The 24,668-nt window shown below is 43.1% G+C and overlaps 3 protein-coding genes across 6 annotated transcripts in view; all 3 read right to left on the bottom strand.

The window, feature by feature from the left end:
* Nucleotides 1–494: 494 nt before the first annotated feature.
* On the bottom strand, nucleotides 495–8,422 carry klhl8 (kelch-like family member 8). The gene is made up of 12 exons (XM_058052312.1): nucleotides 8,276–8,422; nucleotides 5,955–6,174; nucleotides 5,802–5,863; nucleotides 5,560–5,725; nucleotides 5,174–5,494; nucleotides 4,510–4,696; nucleotides 4,287–4,430; nucleotides 4,029–4,140; nucleotides 2,845–3,013; nucleotides 2,613–2,772; nucleotides 2,254–2,455; nucleotides 495–2,181 (listed from the first exon to the last, which is right to left on the bottom strand). The coding sequence occupies exons 2-12, from the start codon at nucleotides 6,150–6,152 to the stop codon at nucleotides 2,058–2,060; spliced, it is 1,845 nt and encodes a 614-aa protein (XP_057908295.1). The 5' UTR covers nucleotides 6,153–6,174; nucleotides 8,276–8,422; the 3' UTR covers nucleotides 495–2,057.
* A 196-nt stretch (nucleotides 8,423–8,618) lies between these two features.
* sdad1 (SDA1 domain containing 1) lies at nucleotides 8,619–14,473 on the bottom strand. Its single transcript, XM_058052298.1, has 22 exons — nucleotides 14,245–14,473; nucleotides 14,035–14,139; nucleotides 13,861–13,959; nucleotides 13,515–13,625; nucleotides 13,371–13,442; nucleotides 13,194–13,294; nucleotides 13,066–13,123; nucleotides 12,886–12,960; nucleotides 12,002–12,103; nucleotides 11,855–11,924; nucleotides 11,491–11,594; nucleotides 11,347–11,404; nucleotides 11,052–11,110; nucleotides 10,908–10,984; nucleotides 10,740–10,837; nucleotides 10,583–10,659; nucleotides 10,042–10,171; nucleotides 9,871–9,962; nucleotides 9,607–9,794; nucleotides 9,147–9,231; nucleotides 8,895–9,056; nucleotides 8,619–8,811 (listed from the first exon to the last, which is right to left on the bottom strand). The coding sequence occupies exons 1-22, from the start codon at nucleotides 14,332–14,334 to the stop codon at nucleotides 8,764–8,766; spliced, it is 2,061 nt and encodes a 686-aa protein (XP_057908281.1). The 5' UTR covers nucleotides 14,335–14,473; the 3' UTR covers nucleotides 8,619–8,763.
* Nucleotides 14,474–14,967: 494 nt separating this feature from the next.
* ptpn13 (protein tyrosine phosphatase non-receptor type 13) overlaps nucleotides 14,968–24,668 on the bottom strand; it is a 43,518-nt gene continuing 33,817 nt past the window's right edge. For all 4 annotated transcript variants that reach the window (XM_058052269.1, XM_058052261.1, XM_058052277.1 and 1 more), the window contains 24 exons: nucleotides 24,497–24,590; nucleotides 24,262–24,347; nucleotides 24,028–24,184; nucleotides 22,846–23,060; nucleotides 22,660–22,758; nucleotides 21,425–21,864; nucleotides 21,243–21,360; nucleotides 20,523–20,678; nucleotides 20,272–20,443; nucleotides 19,996–20,206; nucleotides 19,824–19,909; nucleotides 19,599–19,660; nucleotides 19,347–19,502; nucleotides 19,089–19,254; nucleotides 18,018–18,107; nucleotides 17,840–17,940; nucleotides 17,697–17,752; nucleotides 17,511–17,605; nucleotides 16,936–17,084; nucleotides 16,770–16,860; nucleotides 16,137–16,471; nucleotides 15,849–16,064; nucleotides 15,592–15,654; nucleotides 14,968–15,523 (listed from right to left, as the gene is read on the bottom strand). In XM_058052269.1, coding sequence (XP_057908252.1) covers nucleotides 15,446–15,523; nucleotides 15,592–15,654; nucleotides 15,849–16,064; nucleotides 16,137–16,471; nucleotides 16,770–16,860; nucleotides 16,936–17,084; nucleotides 17,511–17,605; nucleotides 17,697–17,752; nucleotides 17,840–17,940; nucleotides 18,018–18,107; nucleotides 19,089–19,254; nucleotides 19,347–19,502; nucleotides 19,599–19,660; nucleotides 19,824–19,909; nucleotides 19,996–20,206; nucleotides 20,272–20,443; nucleotides 20,523–20,678; nucleotides 21,243–21,360; nucleotides 21,425–21,864; nucleotides 22,660–22,758; nucleotides 22,846–23,060; nucleotides 24,028–24,184; nucleotides 24,262–24,347; nucleotides 24,497–24,590 — 3,492 coding nt within the window. In that variant the 3' untranslated portion in view covers nucleotides 14,968–15,445. The remainder of the gene's footprint in view (nucleotides 15,524–15,591; nucleotides 15,655–15,848; nucleotides 16,065–16,136; nucleotides 16,472–16,769; nucleotides 16,861–16,935; nucleotides 17,085–17,510; nucleotides 17,606–17,696; nucleotides 17,753–17,839; nucleotides 17,941–18,017; nucleotides 18,108–19,088; nucleotides 19,255–19,346; nucleotides 19,503–19,598; nucleotides 19,661–19,823; nucleotides 19,910–19,995; nucleotides 20,207–20,271; nucleotides 20,444–20,522; nucleotides 20,679–21,242; nucleotides 21,361–21,424; nucleotides 21,865–22,659; nucleotides 22,759–22,845; nucleotides 23,061–24,027; nucleotides 24,185–24,261; nucleotides 24,348–24,496; nucleotides 24,591–24,668) is intronic.

Raw genomic sequence — 24,668 nt, 5'->3', positions numbered from 1 at the left:
TTTCCGCTGTTTTTTGACCAGAAAAGTGCATTTTCAGCAAGTTGAAAAAAATGAAAAAAAACGACATACTTACGTTTTTTTCAAAAATCACAAAATTTAAAACTGGCATTTTATTCCCTTTTTGGGTGTTTCTGGGGCCCCTGTTGAGTGTGTGTGTGTGAGGTTTCCGCGTTTTTTTTTGACCACAAAAGTGCATTTTCAGCAAGTTGAAAAAATTGAAAAAAACGACATACTTACGTTTTTTTCAAAAATCACAAAATTTAAAACTGGCATTTTATGCCATTTTTGGGCTCTTCTGGGCCCCCTGTTGAGTGTGTGTGAGGTTTCCGCTGTTTTTTTGACCAGAAAGGTGCATTTTCAGCAAGTTGAAAAAATTGAAAAAAAACGACATTTCTCCATCCTCCTGCAGCACAAAACTGAGCTTGAAAAAATTAGAGAAAATAAAAAAACGTACGGGTAACCCCTTACCATTTTTGTCAAAAACCAACACGTGGAAAAAGTAGCAATTTTACAATATTAGGTAAGTGAAAAACCAAATAAAATGTCAAAATGTACAAAACACCAACAACCTTCTACAAAATGCATACACACACAAATATACTGTGCATATACAACATATACCCATACATCAGTACATTACACAAGTGGGTTGTTTAAAACAAAAAATGCATATTTATATATGTGTCACCAACCTTTATAAAAGTCAAGGTACAAGAAATTGTTTTCATATAAAAAAAAAAAACATTGCATTCTATTCTATTCTGAAAAATCACTATTTACCTGGCGGTAGATAACAAAAAGTCAGGATGTTTTGTTATGCTAGCTTAGCATATATGTAATGACCTACATTGGCTTGGTTTTAGCATGTCAGCATCAATAAACTTTGTTACTTTTTAACTTAACGAGATGTTAACTAGCAATGAATACACAGCTGCAATTCTGAACTGTTTTATATTTGGATGAAAAAAAACAACTCTAGGCACGCTGTATCTTATTACGTGCATTCTCTCTAGTGACCACCAGGCGGCGGTGTAAAGCGTTTTGGCTGGCATTCTCCAGCCAATACAATAGAAAGTGGTACATTTCCTACTTTTATTCAATCAATTACGACAAAAGCACACTGAAAAGTACATTAGGTGAGGAAAAACATAAAAAAATTGACCTACAAATATTGTACCAGTGCTCACTTTTACAAAACACAAAAACAACAAGCAGAAATGCTTTGTATGAAATATACTTCAAGCTAAATTCTATACATTTGTGCCCACAGCAAAGTATGGCGTAGAAGACTACTAGCAAAGATACAACTATTTGTTGACATACAAAACCTCCATAATATATTAAAATATAAGGGAGCGTCTGCAAACTAACATGATGAGCTTCCCTGACAGTCCAGCTATCAAACATAAAGCATTCCCTGACGTGGTTTTTATGTACAACAACAACAACAACAAAATCAAAGTAGCAGGCCTTGCCTTATCTGTCCCAAAGTTCTTGTTGGCTTTTTTGGCACAGGCGGTCCCAACAAGATGAGCCGTTTGTCAAGCGTGAGTGATTGTTCAAGCGTGATGGCGTTACATACAGCAGGTTGAGATGCATTTAGCTTTTCTTCCTCGTGCACACTTCCGTTTCCTAAACCTACATCAGGTGCATCTCGCAAGTCCGAGTCATACAGAGACACCGATTAAATACTTTTGCAGTATATTTGCTGATTAAAGTGCAAACCAGTAGTTGACAATATATTCCACTTATTTTTCTTTATTCTAATCATCAAAATGATTTAAAAAAATATAACATTTTGAACTATTTCACCCTGTGCGCTAAATCTGTAGTTTCACTTTTTGAATTACTGAATTTATTGAGATGCACCTGTGTATCCTTTTACAGCACACACACTATACACCGGGAAGTACACACGTGTATATCTGTGTGTATACAGTATACATTGGACTAAATAAAATGGCGTGGCGTTCGCTGCCCTCAGTCACAAGGGCGTCATGTGAGCCTGACCTGGTGTAGCGCCTCGTGTGCAGCTGAAGATAGTAAATAGTGAGTAATCACATACAGTTGACCACGTTGCTAGAGCCTTGACCTACATCCCTGATCTGGCTCACGTGCGACGAGCACACGGCCACGCCCGCTCCGGCTCGGCAGTGGTACACGGATCCCACCAGCTCCCACCTGGCAAAGCAGGCGTGCAGGTGAGACCAAAGCAAACAAACCAAACTCGTGAAAAAGGGCGGCGGTGCTCACCTGTTCATTCGAGGCTCAAAGGCCTCCACCGTGTTCAGGTAGATGTTGCCGTTGTGTCCGCCCACCGCGAACACTCTGCCCATCACTGTGGCGACGCCCACACCTCCCCGCGGGGTGGTCAGCTCCGACACGTACTCCCAGCGGTGCACTCGAGGGTCAAAGCGCTCCACGGAGCTAAGTGGCGAGTTGTCGTCAAAACCACCTGGAGGGAGGAAATGGGATATGACCACATTTTGACCCTGGAATAGATTATAGTACGGTCAAAAGAGTGCAGTGTTGCGCCTCTTAGTGGATAAGTGGGTGAATGACACCTTCATCAAGCCATCAACAAAAACATAGCAATGCTGTAAGTCATTTACCGACAACGTAGAGGCAGCCGTTCAGTTTGCTGACTCCGTTCCCGGCCCGCCGCTGACCCATCTCGTTGACCTCTGTCCACTTGTTGAGGTGCGGGTCAAAGCGCTCCACACTCGAGAGTGACGCCATTCCGTCGTTGCCTCCCACCGCGTAGACGTAGCTCTGACAGGAGGAGGACGGTGCACAACGGTCATGGATGTGGTGTGTGGGTGTGCGTCGAATGCCGTTTCTTACCCCCAGCGCCACAGAGCCCACCCCTCCTCTGGGCGTGTTCATCGGGGCCACAGCGCTCCAGCAGTCGCTCTCGATGTCGTATCGCTCCACGTCGTTGAAGCACGAGTTGTCGTCCAGACCGCCAATGGCGTAAATGGGCCCACCGAGCGCTGCCAGGGCGATACCCCTCCTAGATGCAACAGTTATGTTGAACTACAAACCACCAGAGGGCAGCAAATGACAAAATAAGCTATTATCTCATAATAGCGTGGGCCAAAAGCAAACTAGCAGGAAGCACAAGTGGAACACACAATGTAACTAAACTACATGGACTATTTAGGTATCAAAATAAACCTTACACATTAATATATGGTACACGCAAACCAATGTTATTTTATACACATTTGTATACTCATAAAATAGTGTTGTTTTGCATGTGTAATAGTGTGTAGTGTTTCTATTTCCACACCTGCACAGTCTGTGTGGAACAAGTACATTGTGGGTTCTGCATGTGCTATTTCTGGTTGCACCGTGAGTGAGGAAGGCATTTGGATGACTAACCTGTTGGTTTGTCATGTCAAGCAAATTGACATTTCCTTGGACTACCTTCTGTGCAAGTCAAGCTTTACCAGGGCAGGGCAAATAGTGTTTGTTTTTCACCAATAAACTAATTATGGAGTTTAGATACATAAATGGCACGCTATTTTTTTAACCATAAATAAAAAAAATTGTAACCATTCATTCATTTTCTAACTCACGAAGGTCGTGGGGGTGCTGGAGCCTATCCCAGCTGTCTTCAGGCGAGAGGCGGGGTACACCCTGGACTGGTCGCCAGCCAATCACAGGGCACATATAGACAAACAACCATTCACATTCATACCTATGGACAATTTAGAGTTGCCAATTAACCTAGCATGTTTTTGGAATGTGGGAGGAAACCGGAGTACCCGGAGAAAACCCACGCATGCACGGGGAGAACATGCAAACTGAGATGGCCGAGGGTGGAATTGAACCCTGGTCTCCTAGCTGTGAGGTCTGCGCACTAACCACAAGACAGCCGTGCCGCCTTTTTTTAACCATAAATTTAAAAAAATGATAAAAAATCAGCAGATTTGTGGGGCCGCATATGCTGAACTGCAACTATGCGAGGGTCTGCTGTATAATATATACACTATATGTGTATATACAGTATAAACATATAATACCGCTTGGTGTTCATGGAGGCTTTCATCATCCACTTGTTGGTGAGCGGGTCAAACACCTCCATGTTGCCAAGGTGCTCGTTACCGTCATGGCCCCCCACGGCATAAACTTTTCCTAAACAATTAAAAAAAAAGATGTTTAACAACAATGTATATATGTATATTTATATGTATGTATGAACTGTGTGTGTTATACACACTTGAAATACTTTATGCAAAATTCAAGTACTATTTTTCCTGAATTGGATGTCTCGCCCTTACCTCCTACAGAAATGACGCCAACATGCCGCCGTCTGCTGTTCATCTCAGGGCCCAGGAACCAGCTATTCTTACTGATGGAATAGCACTCAATGCTGCGAAATGGGTCGCCAGAACCCCCACGGCCACCCACGCAGAACAGAACCCCTGAAGAAATAGTTGTGAAAAAAAAGAAGTTAGAAGAGTCGATGCTGCTTAAGCAAAGTCAAAGCAGTCCGTGTACAACCTGCGGTGTGTTTTCGTGGTACGGTGCGGGCGGAGTATTCAAAGTCCGGCACGGCTTTGTTGCTGAGGTGCAAGTGGTAGTTCCTGGCCTCGTCCATCAGGTCACGGCAGCTCAGGTTACCTTTGATCATCTCGTCCTTGGCCACTGTTCCGGTCAGGAAGTCTACAGGGAGCAGGGGGAGGCGCACCTGGAGAGCAGACGCAATAAAATGGTGGTAATGAGAGTCATTGTAGTAAAAATACCTATACAACACTCATTTCACATGCCCTTAGCCAACCAAAGCCCTGACAGTAGCTCACACATAACATTTTAATGCTATGTGAAAGGTCAAAAATATCGCTTGGGGTGGGGTATTTAATACAAAATAGGTAATACGTCAGGAATATATTACAATAGCTCAAATGTTTTCATTGTTTTATGGCCAGTTATTGAGCGCAATCAAATCTACCTAGCAACAGGAAAGTATGGCAAAAAAATAACAACTTATGTTGAACTACTGTATGTTCCTGCATCTGCCAAGTAAAAATAATGGAAATAACATTAACTACTTAAAATCTATTACAACTTGTAAAACAACTTGTTATGATTTTATGATAGCATTTTTCACTGTAAATCAAATGAGAAGCAGCTACAAGGTACAGTGAGGTACACCGAGTGGGCTAACCTGAGAAAAGATCTGGTCCAGCCAGACCTGGTGGTGCTGCGGATTTGCTTTGAGCCATTTCACCGCTGCTTTGTACACTTGTGTTTCAGAGTGGATATTAAGCTCGCTGGATGACAGCAGTGTTCGCAGGTGCTGTGGAGACACGCAGGTGAAGTCCTCACACTCCACGACCTCTGTGAAGTGCTCACAGGCGTAGCGGTCGGCCATGTCCATCAGGTCCACACGGTTGTGGCTCTCTGCAAAGGTGCGCACGGCCAAGCAGTTGGTGGGGTGGAAGTGGGCCTTCATGTACTCGCAGCACGCTCTGGCTACCAGCTCCACCTGGACAGATCCAAAGGCGGCGACGAGGTGACTCCGTGTGAGGACTACACACCTGCATCACTTACCTGGAGGATGCAGGCGGCGTAAAGCAGAGGCTGGACGTTGTCTACGGTCAGCGTTAGCTTGGAGGAGTATGCAAAATGGACTAGATCCTGTATGGCATCTCCATCAAAGTCCTTGATCTCAATGAGCTTCTGCTTGGCTTCGGTCATTTCAGACAGAAACATGGCCCTGATAGAAAAGCAGACCATTGACATTGGCTGGAGAATTGTCTAGAAAAGCCCAAATTGAGTTGAGGTGTTCCCACCTGAAGTATGGGATTACGCAGGCCAACACCAGCTTGTGACATGGTATCAGCCTGTTGCCCACCTACACACACAGACACACAAGGGTAGAGTAAACCGCTACAGTTGCCCACGCAGATAAAACCACTAGGTTCTTTCCCGCTTATTAAACTCACCTTCAGCGTCACGTCACAGAGCTCTCCGACTTCGTAGAAGTGTCTTAGCGAGTTATGAAAGTCCTTCCAAGCCTCGTGGGCCTCGAAGAGGAAGGAGCCGTCCGACTCACAGTCTACTTTTGACGACTTGTTGGTGAGCCGCTTCTCCTTGGGCTTGGGCTGCTTGGCATGGTCCGGCACCACATCCCCAGGCGCCATGACTGGCTACAGGATCCAACACCTTGGTGGAAAGAGGAGGCTTTAGGCATCACATAGAAGAATAGGATGCTTCTTGAAAGGAGATCACACATGTATGCCATCTTTGGATTTTTTTCATCCATTCCAAGAGAAAAATTTATTTAAAAAAATAAATGCAAAAGTTGGATCTACAGGTTGGGGTCACTGAAACAAAAAAAAAAAAAAAACAGGACAGTGCATGATATGCTGCTATGCTGTGCAAATTCAGGAAGAAGAAACCGACTTAACTGTAGTTTTACTCAGGTTTCCAAATAAATAGCACCACGATGCCTGCATGATCACTGGCATTAGAATGGTCTTATTCTTTGCAAAAAATAGTTTTAGCTTATCAATTTTACCCCTCATAATTGGTAGCAAAAAAAACAAAAACAAACAAAACACAACTCAATACGCATGCTATTGTAAAAGATGTTTGATAGCATATTTAATTGGCCAACCATGTTTATATTATCAACACAAAAAGGTGAATATTCTCCAAATAAAAACTGACATATTTCCAAACACTGAATCATTACTATACAATTTAAAAAAATGTAGTACTTACCTTATCCCTGTCTAAGTAAAACTACACTTAATCGCTAAAATAATACCACTCTGTCACAATTATCCTTGTATCGGCACAATGTCTTGTGTTAGACTTCATGTACTGCATGTAAAGCAGACACTTGCTGCATATATCCTCCCATGAGAGTCAACAGAGGAAACAAAAGTAGAATATTTGGTTGGGGATCTTCCCTCCCAGCTGAGCAAGTTTGGTCAAGTTTTGGTCAGTGTCACCCCCACCCACTTTTGCTGTCGTTTTTCCCCACTTCCCTTTTACTAACTCTACAGTGACTAGATGAAAAACCTAAACAAAAGCAGCTTTTCTCACACTGGAGTACATCATAACACAACAATCCAGTAAATCCTACCTGCAGGGTTGGGGGGGGGACACATATCTGACCAGTCGGCTCAAGGGGTGAGTAGTACTAATAAAGTGAGCGAAGAGAAGCTTAGAGGCAAAGCTCTGCCCCCACACCTTCCACATAGATGATGCACTGTCTTCCCCTCTGAGCTGAATAGACGTGAGTATTACTGCAGCCTCATCACCAGTCCTCTCAGATTTACTTAACATCAAAGCCCAGACACAAGAAAAGAAATATTACTCTGGCTTGACTTCACTAGAAAATACACCAGTTGGGATTCTATCATAGCCTTAAAGATTAAAACACTCTCAGCCTGTGTTGTATTATTTACTAAGAATAAGGCTGCTGGTGAATAATTGAATAGCAGCAGCACTCGATGGCACTGAATAAGAATTTGCATTAAAAAACCTTTGTTGAAATCATCAGTCACACTTAAAAGTCAAGGGCACAGAATCAAAACACAACATGTAAAGCATATTTTTGTGGGATATTATTTTTTAAATTCTGTCATTCAGAGAGGTGGTTTTCTGGAGCTAAACCTAATTTAAACCTAATCTAAAAATGAATGCTGATTTATTTTAACATTATCAATAGGCTCCACGACCCTAGTGAGGATAAGCGGCATAGACAATGGATGGATGGAGGACTAGAGTCCAGTGGCAATCAGAGATCCATCTCAGGTTGTCCGGTCCTTTTGGTCCTGGACTGTGTTTTCACTTGAACCAACCAACCAGACACTGGTATGTTTTACCAGACCAACAATGTAAATACCGCCATATTAACCACATGTATTTGACACATAAGTACAAAAACATGTTCCACTAAAATCTCATTGGATATTTTAAATGAGGCATATAGAGCACGTCAAAACGCGTCCCCCCAAAAACCGTCCCTCAGTTACCACATAAATACTCGCGCCGTCTTTTATACAAACGCAAGCCTCTAAATGGGGAAAAATATGAAAACTCGACAGACAGCAATTAAACCATCTTGTTAGCAACATGAACCGTTAGCCGTTTTTGGCTAACACCAACTAGCATCGGCACGAGAGCTAAGCTGGTCTTGACAGGAGGTGAAGCAGAGGACTCAATGTTACATTTGACGACAAAGCCACACGAAGAACGACACACGTGAACAGAAAGGCGTGAGTATCTGTTCGTTAAAATCGATTTTCCGTACCTCATAACGCAGGAAGTATTAAAATGCCCGGCTTCTTTGAAGTGATGTTTGTTGGCATTGGCACGTTTGTTGTGATTCGCGGTGCATCTTGGGAACTGTAGTCAATCACTCGGCGTAGCGCTCTCAACAGAGGTCTCGAGTTACCACTCGGGCACTTTCGACAAATTATGCATTTTAACTCACGAGAGATCAAGTCTAACTCCTGGCCCTGATGCATAATTAAACAACTCAAATATTGTTAGACTACTATATATTTTTCATATTCTGTATTGTTCGGCTTGTTTGAAAAGCTTTGGATGGTAGTTACATTAAAACATCACCACTTTCAACTTGAATAACAAATACATTCCTTTAATGATCACGTATTTATTTGAGAAAACTGTTATGCAGCTGACCTGTTGGAAATAACAATAATAAAAGGACATTTAAAGAGTATATGAGGGATGCAACATGATTTAATGGAGTTGGTTTAGATATATCCTCAAGTCCTACTTGTACTGCCTCCTCCTTTTGAGAAGTGCATCCCGTAGGGCAATCTGCATGGGCAAAAAACAGAGTAAGATTTTAATAGGAATATTAAACCACCTCTAGAAGAAAATGACCAGGTCCGCCCACTCGCCTGTTTCTCTCTAAAGGAGCGTTTGCCTTTAGTCCGGACATTCTGACTGTGTTTCATCATCATGAAATTCTTTGTCCGCTTCTTCTCCTTGTTGCTGGTGCTGGCATGGGGGTTCAATTTGCTCTTTTTCCTCACAAACTCCTTACGGTCCGTTCGGCCAGCCTTAAATCCAAATTCAAACAGACACCTTCAAATTTTGTCAGGTGGCTTAAAAAAAAAAATCATTAAATTATGAAAAAAAATTGTTTTTACCGCTGCTGTTGCCAAACGTGTCTCCTTGTCTGATTTTGGTTTCTTATGGAGCTTCTCGATATCTCTCAAGGTCAGCAGCTCTCCTCTGGATAATAACAAACAATGACATTATTTTAAATTGGAAATAAATAAAATAAACACAAATAAAAATACCCACAAGAAACTGAATAAAGTGTAATAAAACAAGTTACTATATAAACCAAATTTTTTTCTAAATAATAAAAATACATAAAATAATAATACAAATAAGTTGAAAAAAAATCTGCCCTAATCAGAAAAAACGTTGCCAATAAGTCAGTGTTCAAATCTGGAGAAAAGGATAAGATTAGTATTAAAAACTTTTTTTAGATAGTGTAGAAAACTGAATCTAAAGGCAACATGAATATTAACCAAAACATTACACGCACTACCTCCACCTGCAGGACTGGAGAGAAACAGAGGAAAAGTCAACAGTTCCAACCTGCACTCTTCATCATCGCTGTCCGTCGCTTTCCTCTTTGTCGCTTTGCCCGGCGCAGCATCGATCTCCTTCGCCATCTGGGCCAGTCGAATCTTCCTGAAGTCGTCCTGCGTGAGGAGCCTGCTGCCGCTCACCGCAGCCGCCTTGGCTTCTCGTTCCTCAGCCGGCACACTCTTCAGCTTCTCCGCCTTAAGTGAACATAGAGAGACGTTAACATCTCAAACGCCAGACATTCCTTTTTTTTCCCACGGCCTTTAAACGCACCACTTCTCCTGTATCTTCATCAGAGGAGTGGTGAACGTCCACCCACTCCCCGTCTCCGTCATCATCGCTGATACTGGCGCTCTCCCAGCCATCTGTTGTAACATAGGTATCTACTTTTATTAACCTGATCTATCTACGGACACCCATCCTAATGATTCATGTACTGCTCACCTTCCTCCGCATCCCCCTCTTTGACTTCCTCTTCCACTTCCAGCACCTCTGCTCCGGGTATGTAGTCTTTAGATCCCAGCTCACCGTAGTCCTTCACTTTAGCATCTGCTGATGCCTCTGTGGGTTTCCCCTGCACACAAAGACACAGCAGATTTAGAAACAAGCACAAATATTTGAAAGGAAACAGTATTGAGACGCACAAGTCCCCTCCTATAACATTTTGTTCAACTGTATGGTTCATTTTCCCAGGAGAAACTATAACAAAGATGGCTATCTTTAGGCGCCACATCGCTGACCTCAGACCTCACAAACTGGTAAACATTCCCAAAAAGATTTGAATGGATGGGATGCACAACTTCATCCCATATAAATCTGTAATTGTTCACTAAAACAGACCGGATGAGTGACAGATTTTTGGTGTACTTTCAGAATCCTTATTATTTTCACTGTGTTACACACTTTACATTCAAGTGTGATACCATACAATCAGAGCGTGTCCCAATACTTTTGACCAGATGTGTGCCTCTTGCAATGTGCTCACCCTGTCCTTCTTGTGCAGCATCTGTGGATTGATATTCCTAAAGAGCTGGATGAGACCCCTGGCAGACATCATCACATCTAAAAGCAAATGAAATTCCATATTTCAAAAATCAAGCACTGAATGGCAGAGAAGCCACAAGAAGAAGAAGAAGTCCCACTCTTGTCTTTGTGGGTCTTGTACAAGGCCAGATCCTGCAGCAGGTCCTCGCTGATGGCGAGCGGACAGCGGGCGACCACTTCTTTGATGGCGTTGATCCTAGAACAAAATGTGATGAAACAGATCGTATTGGGAGGACAAAGCAGGAGGTGAAATGTTATTGGCTCACCCAACAGTCATGACCTCGCCAGAGTTTCTGTCTGTCACAAAGTTGTTGGCGATGGTCCTGATCACCGACTCGGTAATCTGCAAGCGTGAATATTTGGTATGTCTCCCACTTAAACGTATATTAGCTTCAGGAACAGGAACGTACCTCAGGAGGGACAAGCTGATGGGAAGCCTGGGCTGCGCACAGGAGGATTTTTGTCACCTCTGCAGAGATATCAGACACGCACATTATCATTATGGTGAATTGGACTACAGGGCCCGATTAGAGCTGGAGGTCCCCCAAATCCTCAATAAATAGAGACACCATTCTAATTCCGCTCTAATTTGAGTGTTAATAATAAAATAAAACATGATTTAAAAAATAATGAAACAGACCCATCCACACATAATACAAATATTTCTATGAGCATTTCCACCACAAACTTAAAAACTGGCCTTACCTCTTTGATGGGGCTGTAGAAACCTCTGGAGGAACGGATAAAAATTGAAGAGAAACAGCTGTGGCACAAATGAGGACATGTCAGTGACGGGAACATCCCGGACGCATGTCGGAATCCATCCACAAAGATCTCAGCTTCTCGTACCTCATGGATTCCCACCAGTCTGGATATGACCTCCATCATCATCATCTTCACCTCAAAGCGCTCTTTGGAGTCTTCCAGCTGCTTCAGGAGTTTCTCTGCGAAGTCTGAGACACAGTCCAGGTTAAGGCAGACATTGTGGCTGCTAATGTCGATTTAAAAAAAGACCTTTTTAATACAATCGTATGTATAATGAGACTCATGGATACGCACTGTCTATGCTGTTGTTGTTGACAAAATTAGCGATAGTTGCTATTCATCTGAAATAAACGGATAGAAGTTCCTGTCATGCGTCAAATGACCAAAATACTGTAAGCACGAGGCAGCCCCCCCAAAAAGTGCAGTTTTGCAGCGATTAAGTGCACACCTTGAGGATCATGTATGAGGTGAATGGCGGAGAAGTTGAACACTTCTGCTTTCTGCTTCTTCTTGTGTTTCTGCCCATGGAACAAAAATAGAAGTTGAGTTAACCAGATGTTCATTAGATGTCAATCAAACGATGACTTTGGGTTACCTTGAGGACTTTCATGGCTTTCTCTAGCTTCTTCTTGTTTTTGGTGGTCTTCTTGCCCGTGGAGTATCTCACCTTCAGGTCACGCGTGGTTGGTCCCTCGTTCTAGAAGACAAGCACAATTGGGGCCATTAAAAAAAAAAAAAAAAACACACACCATACAGTGGAACCCCTAGGATGCAGTGGAAATAACTATAACACAGTCTTACGCTTAAGTAATGGTTTAATGTCATTTGAACATGCATCAGATTACAGTGGAATGCATCACATAATCAGTTCACAGTTCCACATGTCCAAAAGGAGTAGGAAGAAGCAAAGCTTATTAAATCCTACCCCTCCATCTGGTACTTTTACAATCAGTAACTGTTACATTTGTTCACTCCCTGCTTTCCTAATATAGTTTAAGTTTTTATTTTTGTCACGTACCAAAGTACGAGGTTATATGACCATACAATGACATAATGGTTACCATAGTAAGTATGGTAATATATGGTAATGGTAATATATATAGCACATCATGACTTCAAGGTTCAAGACTCTTCATCCTTGTATTTAGCAAACATCAACTGCTTGTATTGTTTCTTGAATTGGCTCATCGTTGTGCATTGTTTGAGGTCCTTACTCAATCCATTCCATAGTTTGATTCCACATATAGTACTGATTCCACATAAGTCTTAAGACAAAACAAATGACTAACGACATAAAGCTCATTTTCTGACAAATCAACCACAAATGAAGTGCTTGTTTTCCAACACTCTTACTCACGTGTAAAAGTGTAAAAAGGAGTCACCGATGCATCTAACATAAGTGTTGTATAAGTGGAAAAAGAAGTTAACCACTGCTTAATAATAAACTAGAACACAGTCTCCAGCATTTTTGGTACTTGCCTCTGGTTCCGAATCACTGCCATCCTTCTCATCGTCATCTGTTCCCAAGAAAAACTTAAGAGCCGCCACAAGGATCTGCACGGCCGCAAAACAGATGAAGCTGCAGTTTTTTTTCCCCACAGAAGCAACAGAAACAATGGAAAACAATCCTATATGGAGAGAGAGAGAGAGAGAAGTCACCTTTGTCTCCTTGGAGAAGCACGCTGTCGTGATGACGTTCACCGTCTTGGCGTTGTTCCTGCAAAAAGATCAGACCAATAAATACAAACTTGGAAAATCATCAAGTGTAGGTCTGCACGAGCACCCACCAAATGTTTCTTGTGTACAGTTCCACCATCACATCCAGAGATATCTTGGCGGCGATGGGGTTGCGGTCCCTCAGCATGGTGTACATGAAGTTCTGTAGCGCCTTCAACATGCACCACCACACCAGAAATCAGTAAGCGGGTTTTGTTGTTTTATTTGAAAACGTAAACAACACTTACCGTGTTCACTTTGTTGTTTTTGTGCTTGGCGTTGATGTTTTTGATGTCGGTTACGATGTGCGTGTACAAAGTCTGCAGGAACAAAACGGCAGCATGAGACAGTGAAATCATTTTTTGCAAATGTTACCTTTGCAGTGTTCACACCTTTCTGAGCAGCTTGTCGTGACATCGCAGAAGCTCAAAGAAGAGCTCCAGGAGACCAGTGGGGTCAATCAGGTCCTTGTTTCTTAGAAGAATTAAAGCCTTGCAGAAAGTCTGACCAGAGGAGAACAACACCAAGAAACGCAACCACGATAAATGAGCTACAGTGAAGTAGGATTCTTATTTAGAAATCAAATATTTTCATAGTTGAAGTATAGAAAACCTTGAATGCACCTCACAAGAGTGGGCGAGAATAAGGAAGTGTTTTGGCGTTGATGTGTTACATTGAATTTATATAAAATGACATTAATTAGTAATATATACATCTTTCTAACAAACATTCTCTCACCATTCTCAAGTCAGGCTGCACCACTGTATGATGACTAAGGAGTATCTCAGTCAGCTCTTGAGGGAAAGTCGACAGATGTTGCAAGTAACAGTGGCCAACCTGTGGCGGGAAAAAACGCAATTAGACAAATTTAAGACAAATACGTAAAAGACTGAAGAATCAACTTCTGTCCACCTGAGCTAGGAACATGATAAGGTCTGCCAGCTCCTTGTTGGGTTTATCCGGCTGTAGTTTAAAGATCTGGATATTGGACTGGTAGTGTCGGTACTGCTGTAAAAACTGCCAAAGGTACAAACACAGCCATTGATCATTTACAGTATTACTGCATCATGTTGCTTTACTGCTTTGCAGTGTTGTTAGCATTGTTCGCTAATAAACACATACCTCGTCTACGTAGGACTGCGGGTCTCGCTTGATGAGATTCTGAAGTTGTGGCAAATTGTTTGGAAGTTTGTTGCTTTGTCGACCGGACATTTTTAAGCTTGTTGTTGATAACAAATAACAAAAAAATATGACTTCACAATGTGTTTTCACAAGGTAAGCGTGGCGAGTGTGTACGCTGCCATTAGAGTGCGGTCACCTCACTTCCGGCATCAACGCAACATCCGCTTCAGGTAGTCACGTGGCCTTACTGGCGCTGTCGATTTAAAGGCATAGTACAATACCTTTTGATAACGCTAAGAGGCGATACTGTTCGCGTTTCATATACAGTATATTGTCTATATTGTACTTACTGCCATACTTTGAGTTTTACTTTACTAAATGTGTCATACATTAAAACACAACCAACAAGTTTATGCTAGGGCCTTCTGATGTTTTTAAGGACTTACTGCTAAATAGCTAGTCACAGATCCTCCCTAAATGATGAGTACTCTGCTGTTTGTAAAGATGATCATGCGTATGCCCTACATAAACTGTCTAATACATAAATACATATTAAAAAAATACATCTATACCTTTTACTAGAATTGTATGTCATTGTAGGCCAAAAGTTTTTTATGTAACAGCAACACAAGATGAGCCTTAATGTGTAAGTAATTTATACAACACATTTGGTAAAGTATGGACTCAAATATCCACAAATAAAAACAAACACTCTCATAACAATTAAAATGTATCCAGTTTAATTTTCAGGAGATGAATATGTACACATTAAAGTTCATCATTTACCTTAAGGCAGCGAGCAAAGCAAATACTGACATAGTATTCTGTCAAGGCAAGTTCCAGCATCAAAAATGGGATGCAAAATAGTAAAAAAAATTGTTCCACATATAATATGTCATTGGTCCACTAATCATTTTAGCCTTCATCCAAAAATCTGGAAAATAAAATATTCCTGTTCTCTTACAGGTGATGTAAGAACCACCAAGATCAGTTCTCATCATAACACGAGGAAAGTAGCAGCCAAGGGAAGAGAACAAGGGGGGGGAAAGCAAACACAAAATAAAAATATATACTTCTTTAAAATAATGGACACACATGGGTGGGGTAATATTTTACGGTATTTTAAAAAAAAAAGAGGATTTGGCCATTTCTACAGGTGCTAGCTGTCGTCCACGTGAATGCGGTATGTGGCGTCCAGTAACTATCCCGAGATGTTCTTCTCATCTTGAAGGCATTCCAGGACATAGTGGATCACCCGGTAGCAGAAGATATACTGGTCCTGAAAACAGAAAACAGTTTAGCGAGTCATGTGAACCTCTGAAAGAAGTACTAAATATTCCAACTTACCTCAGTCTGGACCATTCCCTTTCGCTGAAGTCTCATGTTTCGGACAACATCTGAAATATCAAACTAACAAGAGAAGGACCAATCAAAGCACAGTTATGACATTTTCATTAATACCTCAGCGAATATTCTATGGTCTGCTATTGTACTGGGTATATTTCACATTATAATAGCATGTTAGCATGTTGGCCACACAGTCAGGAGATCGGGAAGACCTGGGTATCAAAGTTAGATGGGATAGGCCCCAGCGGCATACTCACGTCAGTGTCTTTACTGATGAGGCCCAGAACCACATCGATACAAATGAGGGTCCCGGAACGTCCGATCCCGGCGCTGCAGTGAGTGACTATGGGTCCTGTGCGATGGGCGTGCCTCATGTAGGAGATGAAGGTGAGCAGTTGCTCCGGTTGCGAGGGCGTCCCGTGATCGGGCCAACCCGTGTAGTTCAGGTGAGTCACGTGTTGGGTTTCATTGGTCTAGACATGACAAGACCCCAGGCGTGATCACGCTGCTTATTCTGACTTCATCACTAAAGAGGAAAACCTCACCTGGATGTCTTTGACTTCGATGAGTCGTATGACAAAGTGGTCCAGATACTGGTCTTTCATCAGGGTGATCTGAAAGCGTTCGTCCACCATCTCTGTGGAGCCCGGCGAGTCGGGCCAGTAGCGCTGACACTTGACTTTACCCCCCTCGATTTCCTGAGTCATCATGGCGACCACGTTTGACTTCTGCTCCCATACCATCTGCCAGAAGTCCCCCATGGTGGTGGGCAAGGGTCCCTGGCAGGCGATGTAGAGGAAGTTCTCATCCTTCACAGGCATCTTGATGAAGTTGGCGTTGATGTAGCCGTTTTTGCCCAGGACCACTCGAGTGGCATCGACTAGGAGGAAACAGGAAATAGATATATGATACAGGAACATACAGTACATATCCTATGCCTTCCAGCAGGCCTAATAAGGGTTGTGTTTGAACTTAAAGGCACCCCTCTATTTGTGAAGCAAGGGGGTCTTCCATTAGACCAGTATCTAGCATTTTTGCCTCTTTAGGCCCCAATTCTGAGTCGACATGTGGTACAATCCGCATCTCTAAACTTCATAAATACATACATACAGCAGCTACGGCCGTACGAGTACTAAACATGGACTCCGAGACACCACTGCAATTTTCAATGTACTCACAAGGGACAATATTCTTGTAGCGGTTCTTCTTCTTGTTCTCCTTGGTCTGGCCAATCAAACAGTCATCCAGTGGTTGGAGATTTTGAAGATTCTGCAAATAAACGTAAAGATGAGCGGAACCGTGGCACAGGTGTCAACACGGTGGCTCGCGATCGGAGATTCGAACCTCAAACTCCTGCTGAGGGACATTCTGGTCCAGAAGCCCCCTGATCATACGGACCACAGAGTTGAGTTTTGGACCCCTATACTGGCCGTCGGGGACCACCTTGACCAAGGGTAAGGAGGTCAGCTCCTCCTCTGTGATGATTGGTCCATCTGGATCAAAACATAATTACACATAGTCAATATGATTTAATCATTCAATACCAAAGACGTATTTATACGGTTTTATAATCCTGAACGCCTGATCCCAACTACGTATTTATGAGTCTTTTCATTTTTTTTCTGTGGCAAAAGTGCAGAGCTTGGCAGCGATCATGTAAGTGGAAAAAGGTTTATATAGCCATAGAACACAATATTCTGTGTGCCTTGAAAGATCAGTCAAAATCATCTAAAATGGCCGCTACTGAAGGGGTTGTCTTTTGAAAAATGGCAGGGATTGAATGAGTTGCTATACTGATAAAAAAAAAAAAACACCCCATGATTTAGCGTTCCTAATAGGAATAGGAATAGGAAGAGCTAAAACTAGAACTAGAACTAAATGACTAAACATTCGTTTTTTGGATCAAATGAGAAATTCACCGTGTCTGAATTTAGAGTTGAGGTTTTCAATAGGCAGCTCGTCGCTTCCCCATGTGATGACGTCATCATCTTCTGGCTGGCTCATTTGCAGATAACTGACCATTGAGGAAAGATAACAGAGAAAGTAGATGAAACAACTCTATTTCCAATGCCAGTTGTGTCCACTTATGAAAAATAAAGCCCTACTTTTCATTGCTGGGGCCGTCCACGCTCTCCTCCAGCCATTCAGCTTTGCGAGAACTCTACATCAAGAAAGGAGTTTAAAAAAAAGCAATGAAAAACAGGAGGAAATGTCAACCAACTGTTTCACTTCTGGCTTTGAGTCGCACCTCGGGCGAGTCTTCAGGTAAGGAGGAGCCGTCGTAGTCGGTGTCCTCGGAGAGCTCTGCGCTGTGCACCCTTCTCTGTTGGGGCGGCTCTTCGTCGTAGTCTGTCAGACGTGTACATAGTCAAACACAGCTGATTACCGCACTCACCTGATTTCAGGTGACAAGCATTTTCCTTCACCTGTTGGCGGTAACGTCGGGAAGCTGCCAGACTTTAGCCTTTCGTGGAGACTACCCAACTTTGTCTTGACACCGCTGTCCTCGCTAAGATCTGAAAACAATGTGGACTATTTTTACAAACCACTGATAGACTTTGTCAGTAAAAACTAGGCCACCAATCGGTATTGGCCGATATCAGTGGAAAAGCACGGTATCGATATTGGCCGATACTTGCTTTAAAACGCCGATACCAACTGCCGATCAGCTCCGCCCCTGCTGCAGCCCCACAACAAGCATATTTAGGACTTGGGACTTCCTGTCTTTGTGAGATTGATAAGCACTCTCAAAAATTTGTCACTGGGGTGGCGCTTTAGATTGGTGCCACATTTGGGGGCGAGCACTTTGGCAGGGTGTGGTGAGTTTGAGGCTGGCGATGTGATCATCCGTCAGGCAGCGGCTAATTAAAGGTCATCACATGGTTTGAAGTGAAACTCAGGTACAATATGTGCAATACTACATTTTGTTTACTGAAATTCCACATTTTGATTACTGCAATTCTACATTTTGTTACTGTATAAGTTATTTTGTTTTTTACTGCAATTCTACATTTTGTTACTGTATAGGTTATTGTTTTTGATGTACCTATATTTGCACTTATTTTGAACAGCACCTGCCACTTTTATATTTATATTGTTATTCCTTGTTTTATTTTTATCCTTATTTATATTTTATCCTTATATCCTTATATTATTTTTACTTTCTACAAAATGCACCGTGGAGTTGCACTCAAATTTCGTTGTATGCAATACAACGACAATAAAGTTGATTCTGATTCAGCACTTTTAGTGCAGGAGGAACTTTTGTTGTGTGCGGGCATGCGTTGGGCTCCGGAAGATGTGTGAAGTACATTCAGTACTGTTCGGTGAGACACACAAACGGCTGACGTGATCGCAGATACAGGCTTTTATTGCAGGTATGAACTATCTCCCTCATAATTAGCTCTTAAATTAAAGCTAAAAGTCTCACGTCTGCTCAAAATCAATAGCGGTGGTGTATAAAGGTAAAGAAATGGAATGAAAATGTGCCTTTGTACCTGTGTTTCCATTGCATTTATCAGCATTAATGGGCAGATACGCCAGATAGGTGTTGGGGCTCTGGTCCGGCGGCCTGGACACCATCAATCGCACCAGGCCTTTAGCCTTGCGGATGGTGGTGACTGCTTTGGTGTGCGATACGCCTGTCATCAGCTCATCATTTACCTACAGGAAAAGACGGAACAGACACAAAAGCCGCCTCAGATAAAGACCCTGCAGCCCAATCAGCCAAAAGAATGCCTTAAAAGTAGTCTCACTTTAAGCAGCCTGTCTCCCACTTGAAGCTTTCCAGAGGCGTCGGCGACACCTCCTGCTGTGATGGACTTGACAAAGATGCCTCTTTCACCGCCAATCACAGAGAAACCCAGACCTCCTGACTGTGGCTTGTCCAGCTCCAGCTTGATGAGCTCCTCCTGCAACATCACAAACATCACCTTGCTTGATCTAGCTTTGCATTCAAACGGTCTAATAAATTAGTGAAGAGAAAAACACATGTAAACTAATCTTACCTCTAAGGAAGACAGTGCAGTGAAAAACTCTGTCTCTCTTGGGTCTTCTGCTGTGAGGAACCCTTGAATGATTGGACAGTATGTTTACACTGTTAGACAAGTCATTACGTCTGTAATTATAGCCATGGGGTTCATTTAAACTGCAGAAACGATGAGGGATGGGGTCCCAAAGATCCCATAAAGAGAGTAAATAAAGGCGCATAGGAGATAACCTACAGCCCATACCATTGATGCCAGATGACACATTGGTGCTCGTGTTGTTGTTGGGAGAAGACACGATTTTCTTCCCGGGGTAAACAGGCCTGCCATCCCTTTGAGTGCCAGAAAGAACACCTCAGGTCAGCCAATGAGAGGAGGGAAATGGCAGCGTTATTCTTTCAAGGATACGTCACGGTACCTCGTGGCTTTAAGAGTCAGGTCGGCACGGGAGAGATCCAGCAGTCTGCTACTCTCACTGAGGGTGAGGTCCTGAGTGGGAGCGCCATTGATATAGTGGATGAGGTCCAGTGGTCTCAGACTGCCTTCTTCAAAGGCTGCTGATCCTACTAAAACATCTTTTACGAATAAGACCCCGTACATACTATCCCTACCGCCGTCCAGCACCAGGCCTGCAGGAAGAAGCAGGAACGTCAAAGTCACCTTTCAGGATGGTTTCTTCTTGACTTCTTCTTACCAAGTGGCTTCTGAGTGTCTTTGAAGCAGATATCTGGCAGCAGGTGAGCGTCGATAGAGGGCCTGGGGGCATCCAGGGCCCTCCCTACGACCAAGTCTACGACCCGAGGGGCGGCACGCACGAGGTCCACCACCTCGGTGTGACCCATATTGGTCACATCTGTTTGGTTCACCTGTAAATAAAGAGCCACATGAGGTGAATACCGTATATGAAGCTCAAAGGATGAGAGGAGAACAGTGACGAACCCGCACCTTGATCATTCGGTCCCCAGGCCTGAGCCTTCCGTCACTTTTGGCCGGATCCTGGACGATGTCGTGAATGTAACAACCGTGATCGTTGCCTTTGGTCAGCGTGAAGCCGAGGCTGCCCTTTTCAGACTTCATCAACGAGACCATCAGCTCTGCTTCCTGTCAGCAGAGAATAATTGGTGCTGTATCCACAAATGAAAGTTTACAGCGTGCAGTCGAATTTTTCATTCATAATTAATAAATCACGCTGAGAAGGCTAATTGGTCAAAACACAAATGACATCTTTTTTTGCCTAAACTACTCATTGTAATGTAGTACTCTACATTGGTCACTAGATTTCAGTGATAATTCAGTGTGAGAAGCACCAGACTTGATCACCGGAACAACAGGCTTTTATTGCAGGTTTAATTACCTCACAACAGGCCCATTAATAATAACACAACGATCATAATGATAAAAACATGGGCTACTGTTGTGGCCGGAATCCAGGTAAAAACTTAATCTGAACCCCTGACATCATTTCCTGGTCACACGTCTGGGAAACAATAACCCGATTGTCATCGATTTCGGTCAACTCCTTTAACATTACTGAGGAATAGGATATAATGTGGAACCTTTAAAATGAAGGGACACAGTTTGACCGTTCTAGAGAGTCTTCACAGCAATAAATTTGAGGTTTAGTTAAAAAAGAAAAGCCTTAGAATAACGTCATGGTGTCCTTACTGGGACGAGTTCGTCCATCTCTGGTCCATTTATAGTCGTTGAGAGGTTTAAGGGCAGCGGGAGAGGAGGCGGCAGGGGGTCAGGGCTCGGGCCAGCCAGGAGACAAGACTCTTGACTCCTGTCCAAACACCCGCAACATGTCAGCAAATATACAGCCAAACAGACCACATTAACCTGCTTACCTCTTTGTAGCCTCCAGCCTGGTCATCGCCTGATGTGGTGAGTAGAAAGAAGAGTGGCTGCTGTCATCCAGATGACCGCCAAGGCTGCTGCTGGGGGTCTGGTAGACGCTCCGCTCCCACGCCTGTCTGCTGTGCTCCAGGGCGCTCGGGCTGAAGGCCTCCTCCACCTCCTCGTCGCCATCCGTGCTGTCGCTGTAGCTGTTGCGCCGGCCCGGAGTCTTGGCCTGCAGCCTTTCGAGGATGTCCTCCACACTGCTGGTGTTTTTAAGAGGCGGCCTCTCATTGGGGTCCTCCGTGCTGTTGTTGGATTTGAGCCGCAACCTTTCCAAAGCACCTTCCACGCTGCCCTGACTCCTTCTGTCCTCAGCCAAAGATGCGGCCCTTCCCCGATTCACCTGGGGCTTGGGTGGGGTCGATGGTTCTTTACGAGGTGATGGCGTCTGGGAAGAAGTTCAAATTGTCTTTTTAATAGCTCGTTTGTCTTTTTTTGTGTGTTTTTTTTCAACTAATGCAACTAACTAATGCACTTTTCGGGTCCGCAAAACCGGGGAAACCTCACACACACTCAACAGAGGCCCCAGAAGCACCCAAAAACGGCATAAAATGCCAGACTTTGAGGGCGGTCATTTTTGACAAAAAACGTAAGAGGTTAGTATGTCGTTTTGGGGGGGGTTTCAACTTGCTTCTAATGCATTTTTTTGGTTAAAAAAAAACAAACAAAACAAAACAGGGAAACCTCACACACACTCAACATAAAATCATCGTATGTCATTTTGGGGGTTTTCATCAACTTCCTTTTAATGCACTTTTCTGGTAAAAAAAAAAAAACAAGGGAATGTCGTTTGTTTTTTCAGGTTGCTTCTAATGCACTTTTCTGGTCCACAAAACCGGGGAAACCTCACACACACTCAACAGGGCCCCAGAAGTACAAGACAGTCATTTTTTTGGGGGTTGTTTTTTCAACTTGCTTCTAATACACTTTTCTGGTCCAAAAAAAACAGGGAAACCTCACACACAGTCAACAGGGGCCTGAGAAGCATCCAAAAACGGCATAAAATGCCAGAGTTTGAGGGTGGTGATTTTTTGACAAAAATCATAAGGGGTTAGTACGTCGTTTTTTTTCCAACTTGCTTCTAATGCACTTTTAATAGCTAGGGTTTTAGCGTTAATGACTTTCAATCAGGACATCTCATTTATCATTTTTCCTAACACAGTAGAAGGTAGGTCATTCTCACCAAAGTGGAGGTGTCCAACTCGGGGAGAACGCCACGTTCAGGCCGACAGAGAAGCAACGTCACTTCCTGCCCTGTTCCTCGCAAGGCTGATATCACCTCCTGCACACACGGACGTGTGACACGGCTTCATTTGGATTTTTGTCATCAAACAATGGCCCAAGAAAGGAGGAAAAAAAAAAATCATACATGCTGTGACAGTCCTTTGAGGGGGGTTTGATTGACCCGCATGATCACATCCCCCACGTTAATGCGCCCACTCTCAGCAGCCGGTTGGCCGGGAAACAGCTTCTTAACACGCACCATGCTGGAGCCCGCGGGCTCGTCTGGGATGTTCTCCTCCCGACTGAAGCTGAAACCCAGCCCTGATGCGTTCTTCATGAGCAGCACCTCAAATACGTTATCTGCTCATGGGATGGAGAGTGATGCAGATTACAATTGGTACAAACTATGTCACACTCCACAACTCAGGAACATTCGGACATTCTGTACTACAAACAGAGCTGGAATTGCAATAAAAAAGATCAATAAATGCCAAGATTTGTAGAAATAATAAATAACTAGATGTATATGTATGATGTATAGAATGAGTAATGCCTTAAGGAAGAGCAATGTGATGTTTTACTGTGAAAATCATACTGATAGTTTTGTTTATTGTGCCTTAAAGATACAGTAACCTTGTCAATGTGTGCTTTTCTAAGGCTTATATTTATGACTACTGAGAATTCCAATGTACTACAGAAGTGCTAGATTGTTCCAATACGTGTAAAACCGCATTGGAAGGAACTCTTGTGATACCACAATGTCGACAAAACATAAAGGCACCAATGTGCAGCGAATGGAGGCTGCACAAACACACACACTTCTTTCCCTGCTAAATAAGATTAACCAAAGGAAATTATGAAAACAAAAGGCATTTTGTGAACGCTACTGAGTAAAAAAAACTTTATCATCATCCTGATTACTTTCAGTCGTGTCCTTTTGGACTGGAGACGTTTACACACCATTAAATGCTGCATGATCCGTAGCCAGTGACAGCGCAAACTGCCTAATGTGACTCTATATATATTGATATGTATAGTTGCACTAAAAAAGATTAATTATTAATAATTAATAATTTTAAAATACAGACTATGTAGGTGCAGATTCTGGAAGATCAAGAAAGCTTTCTATGCAGGTTATTGTGTGTAGCTGCTCTATAGGAGCCCACAACTCAATCCAAAGGGCTGAAAATGAGCATAATAGGTGCCCATTAATAAAGGTTTCATGATGGCTATTTATATTATCTCATAGCAGGAACATTCTCCAAAACTGTGAACTTTCAGGTTTTACTGCATTCTAGTGTATTTTTGGGAGATGTTGAAATCATACCTGGTGTTAAAAAACTGTACTCTGGCTTGTCTTTAAGAGTTGTGCCCATCCTCTGTTCTCGGACAGTCCTCGCATTCAATGGCGTGCACTGAGGCGTGACGGGAGCGTGGACTCGTTCTGTAGGCGGGTGACCCTTCTCCAACAACAAATGCACTGTCTGATAAGTGGAAGGGGGGGGGGGGGGGTTCAGCACATCCAGATGCTAGTTCTCCGCCTGCAAGCTTCAAACCTGACCTGGCCCGTGTCTCTGAGAACGTCGACTGCCTGTTGGTGGGAGGCGCCCTCTAGTGACTTTCCGTTGACGGCCACCACGCGATCCCCTAAGAAGAGAACGAAAAATCAGAATGGTTAGATACTGCATCTTAACTGGGCCAAAGATCCAACCAGTCTAGGTATGCGGCACAGCAGCTTGAGAAAAATAAAGTAAACTCACGTTTACTGCTAAGCTATTATTAGCAACAGTGTTTACCTTTCTGTATCCTTCCATCAAGCTCTGCAGCACCTTCCGGAATGATGGCCTTCACGTAGATGCCTCCGTGCTGAACAGCTGTATTCGCCCCCCCCTTTTGGGAATAACACAAAAGATATGCCATAGTTTACATAGCAACGAGTCAAAGACAAATGTGGTTATATATGTGCAC

This window comes from Doryrhamphus excisus, chromosome 2 (genome assembly GCF_030265055.1).
Source record: "Doryrhamphus excisus isolate RoL2022-K1 chromosome 2, RoL_Dexc_1.0, whole genome shotgun sequence".
NCBI lineage: Eukaryota > Metazoa > Chordata > Actinopteri > Syngnathiformes > Syngnathidae > Doryrhamphus > Doryrhamphus excisus.
The sequence above is the reverse complement of the archived record's forward strand: the minus strand, read 5'-3'. Positions and strand labels throughout refer to the sequence as shown.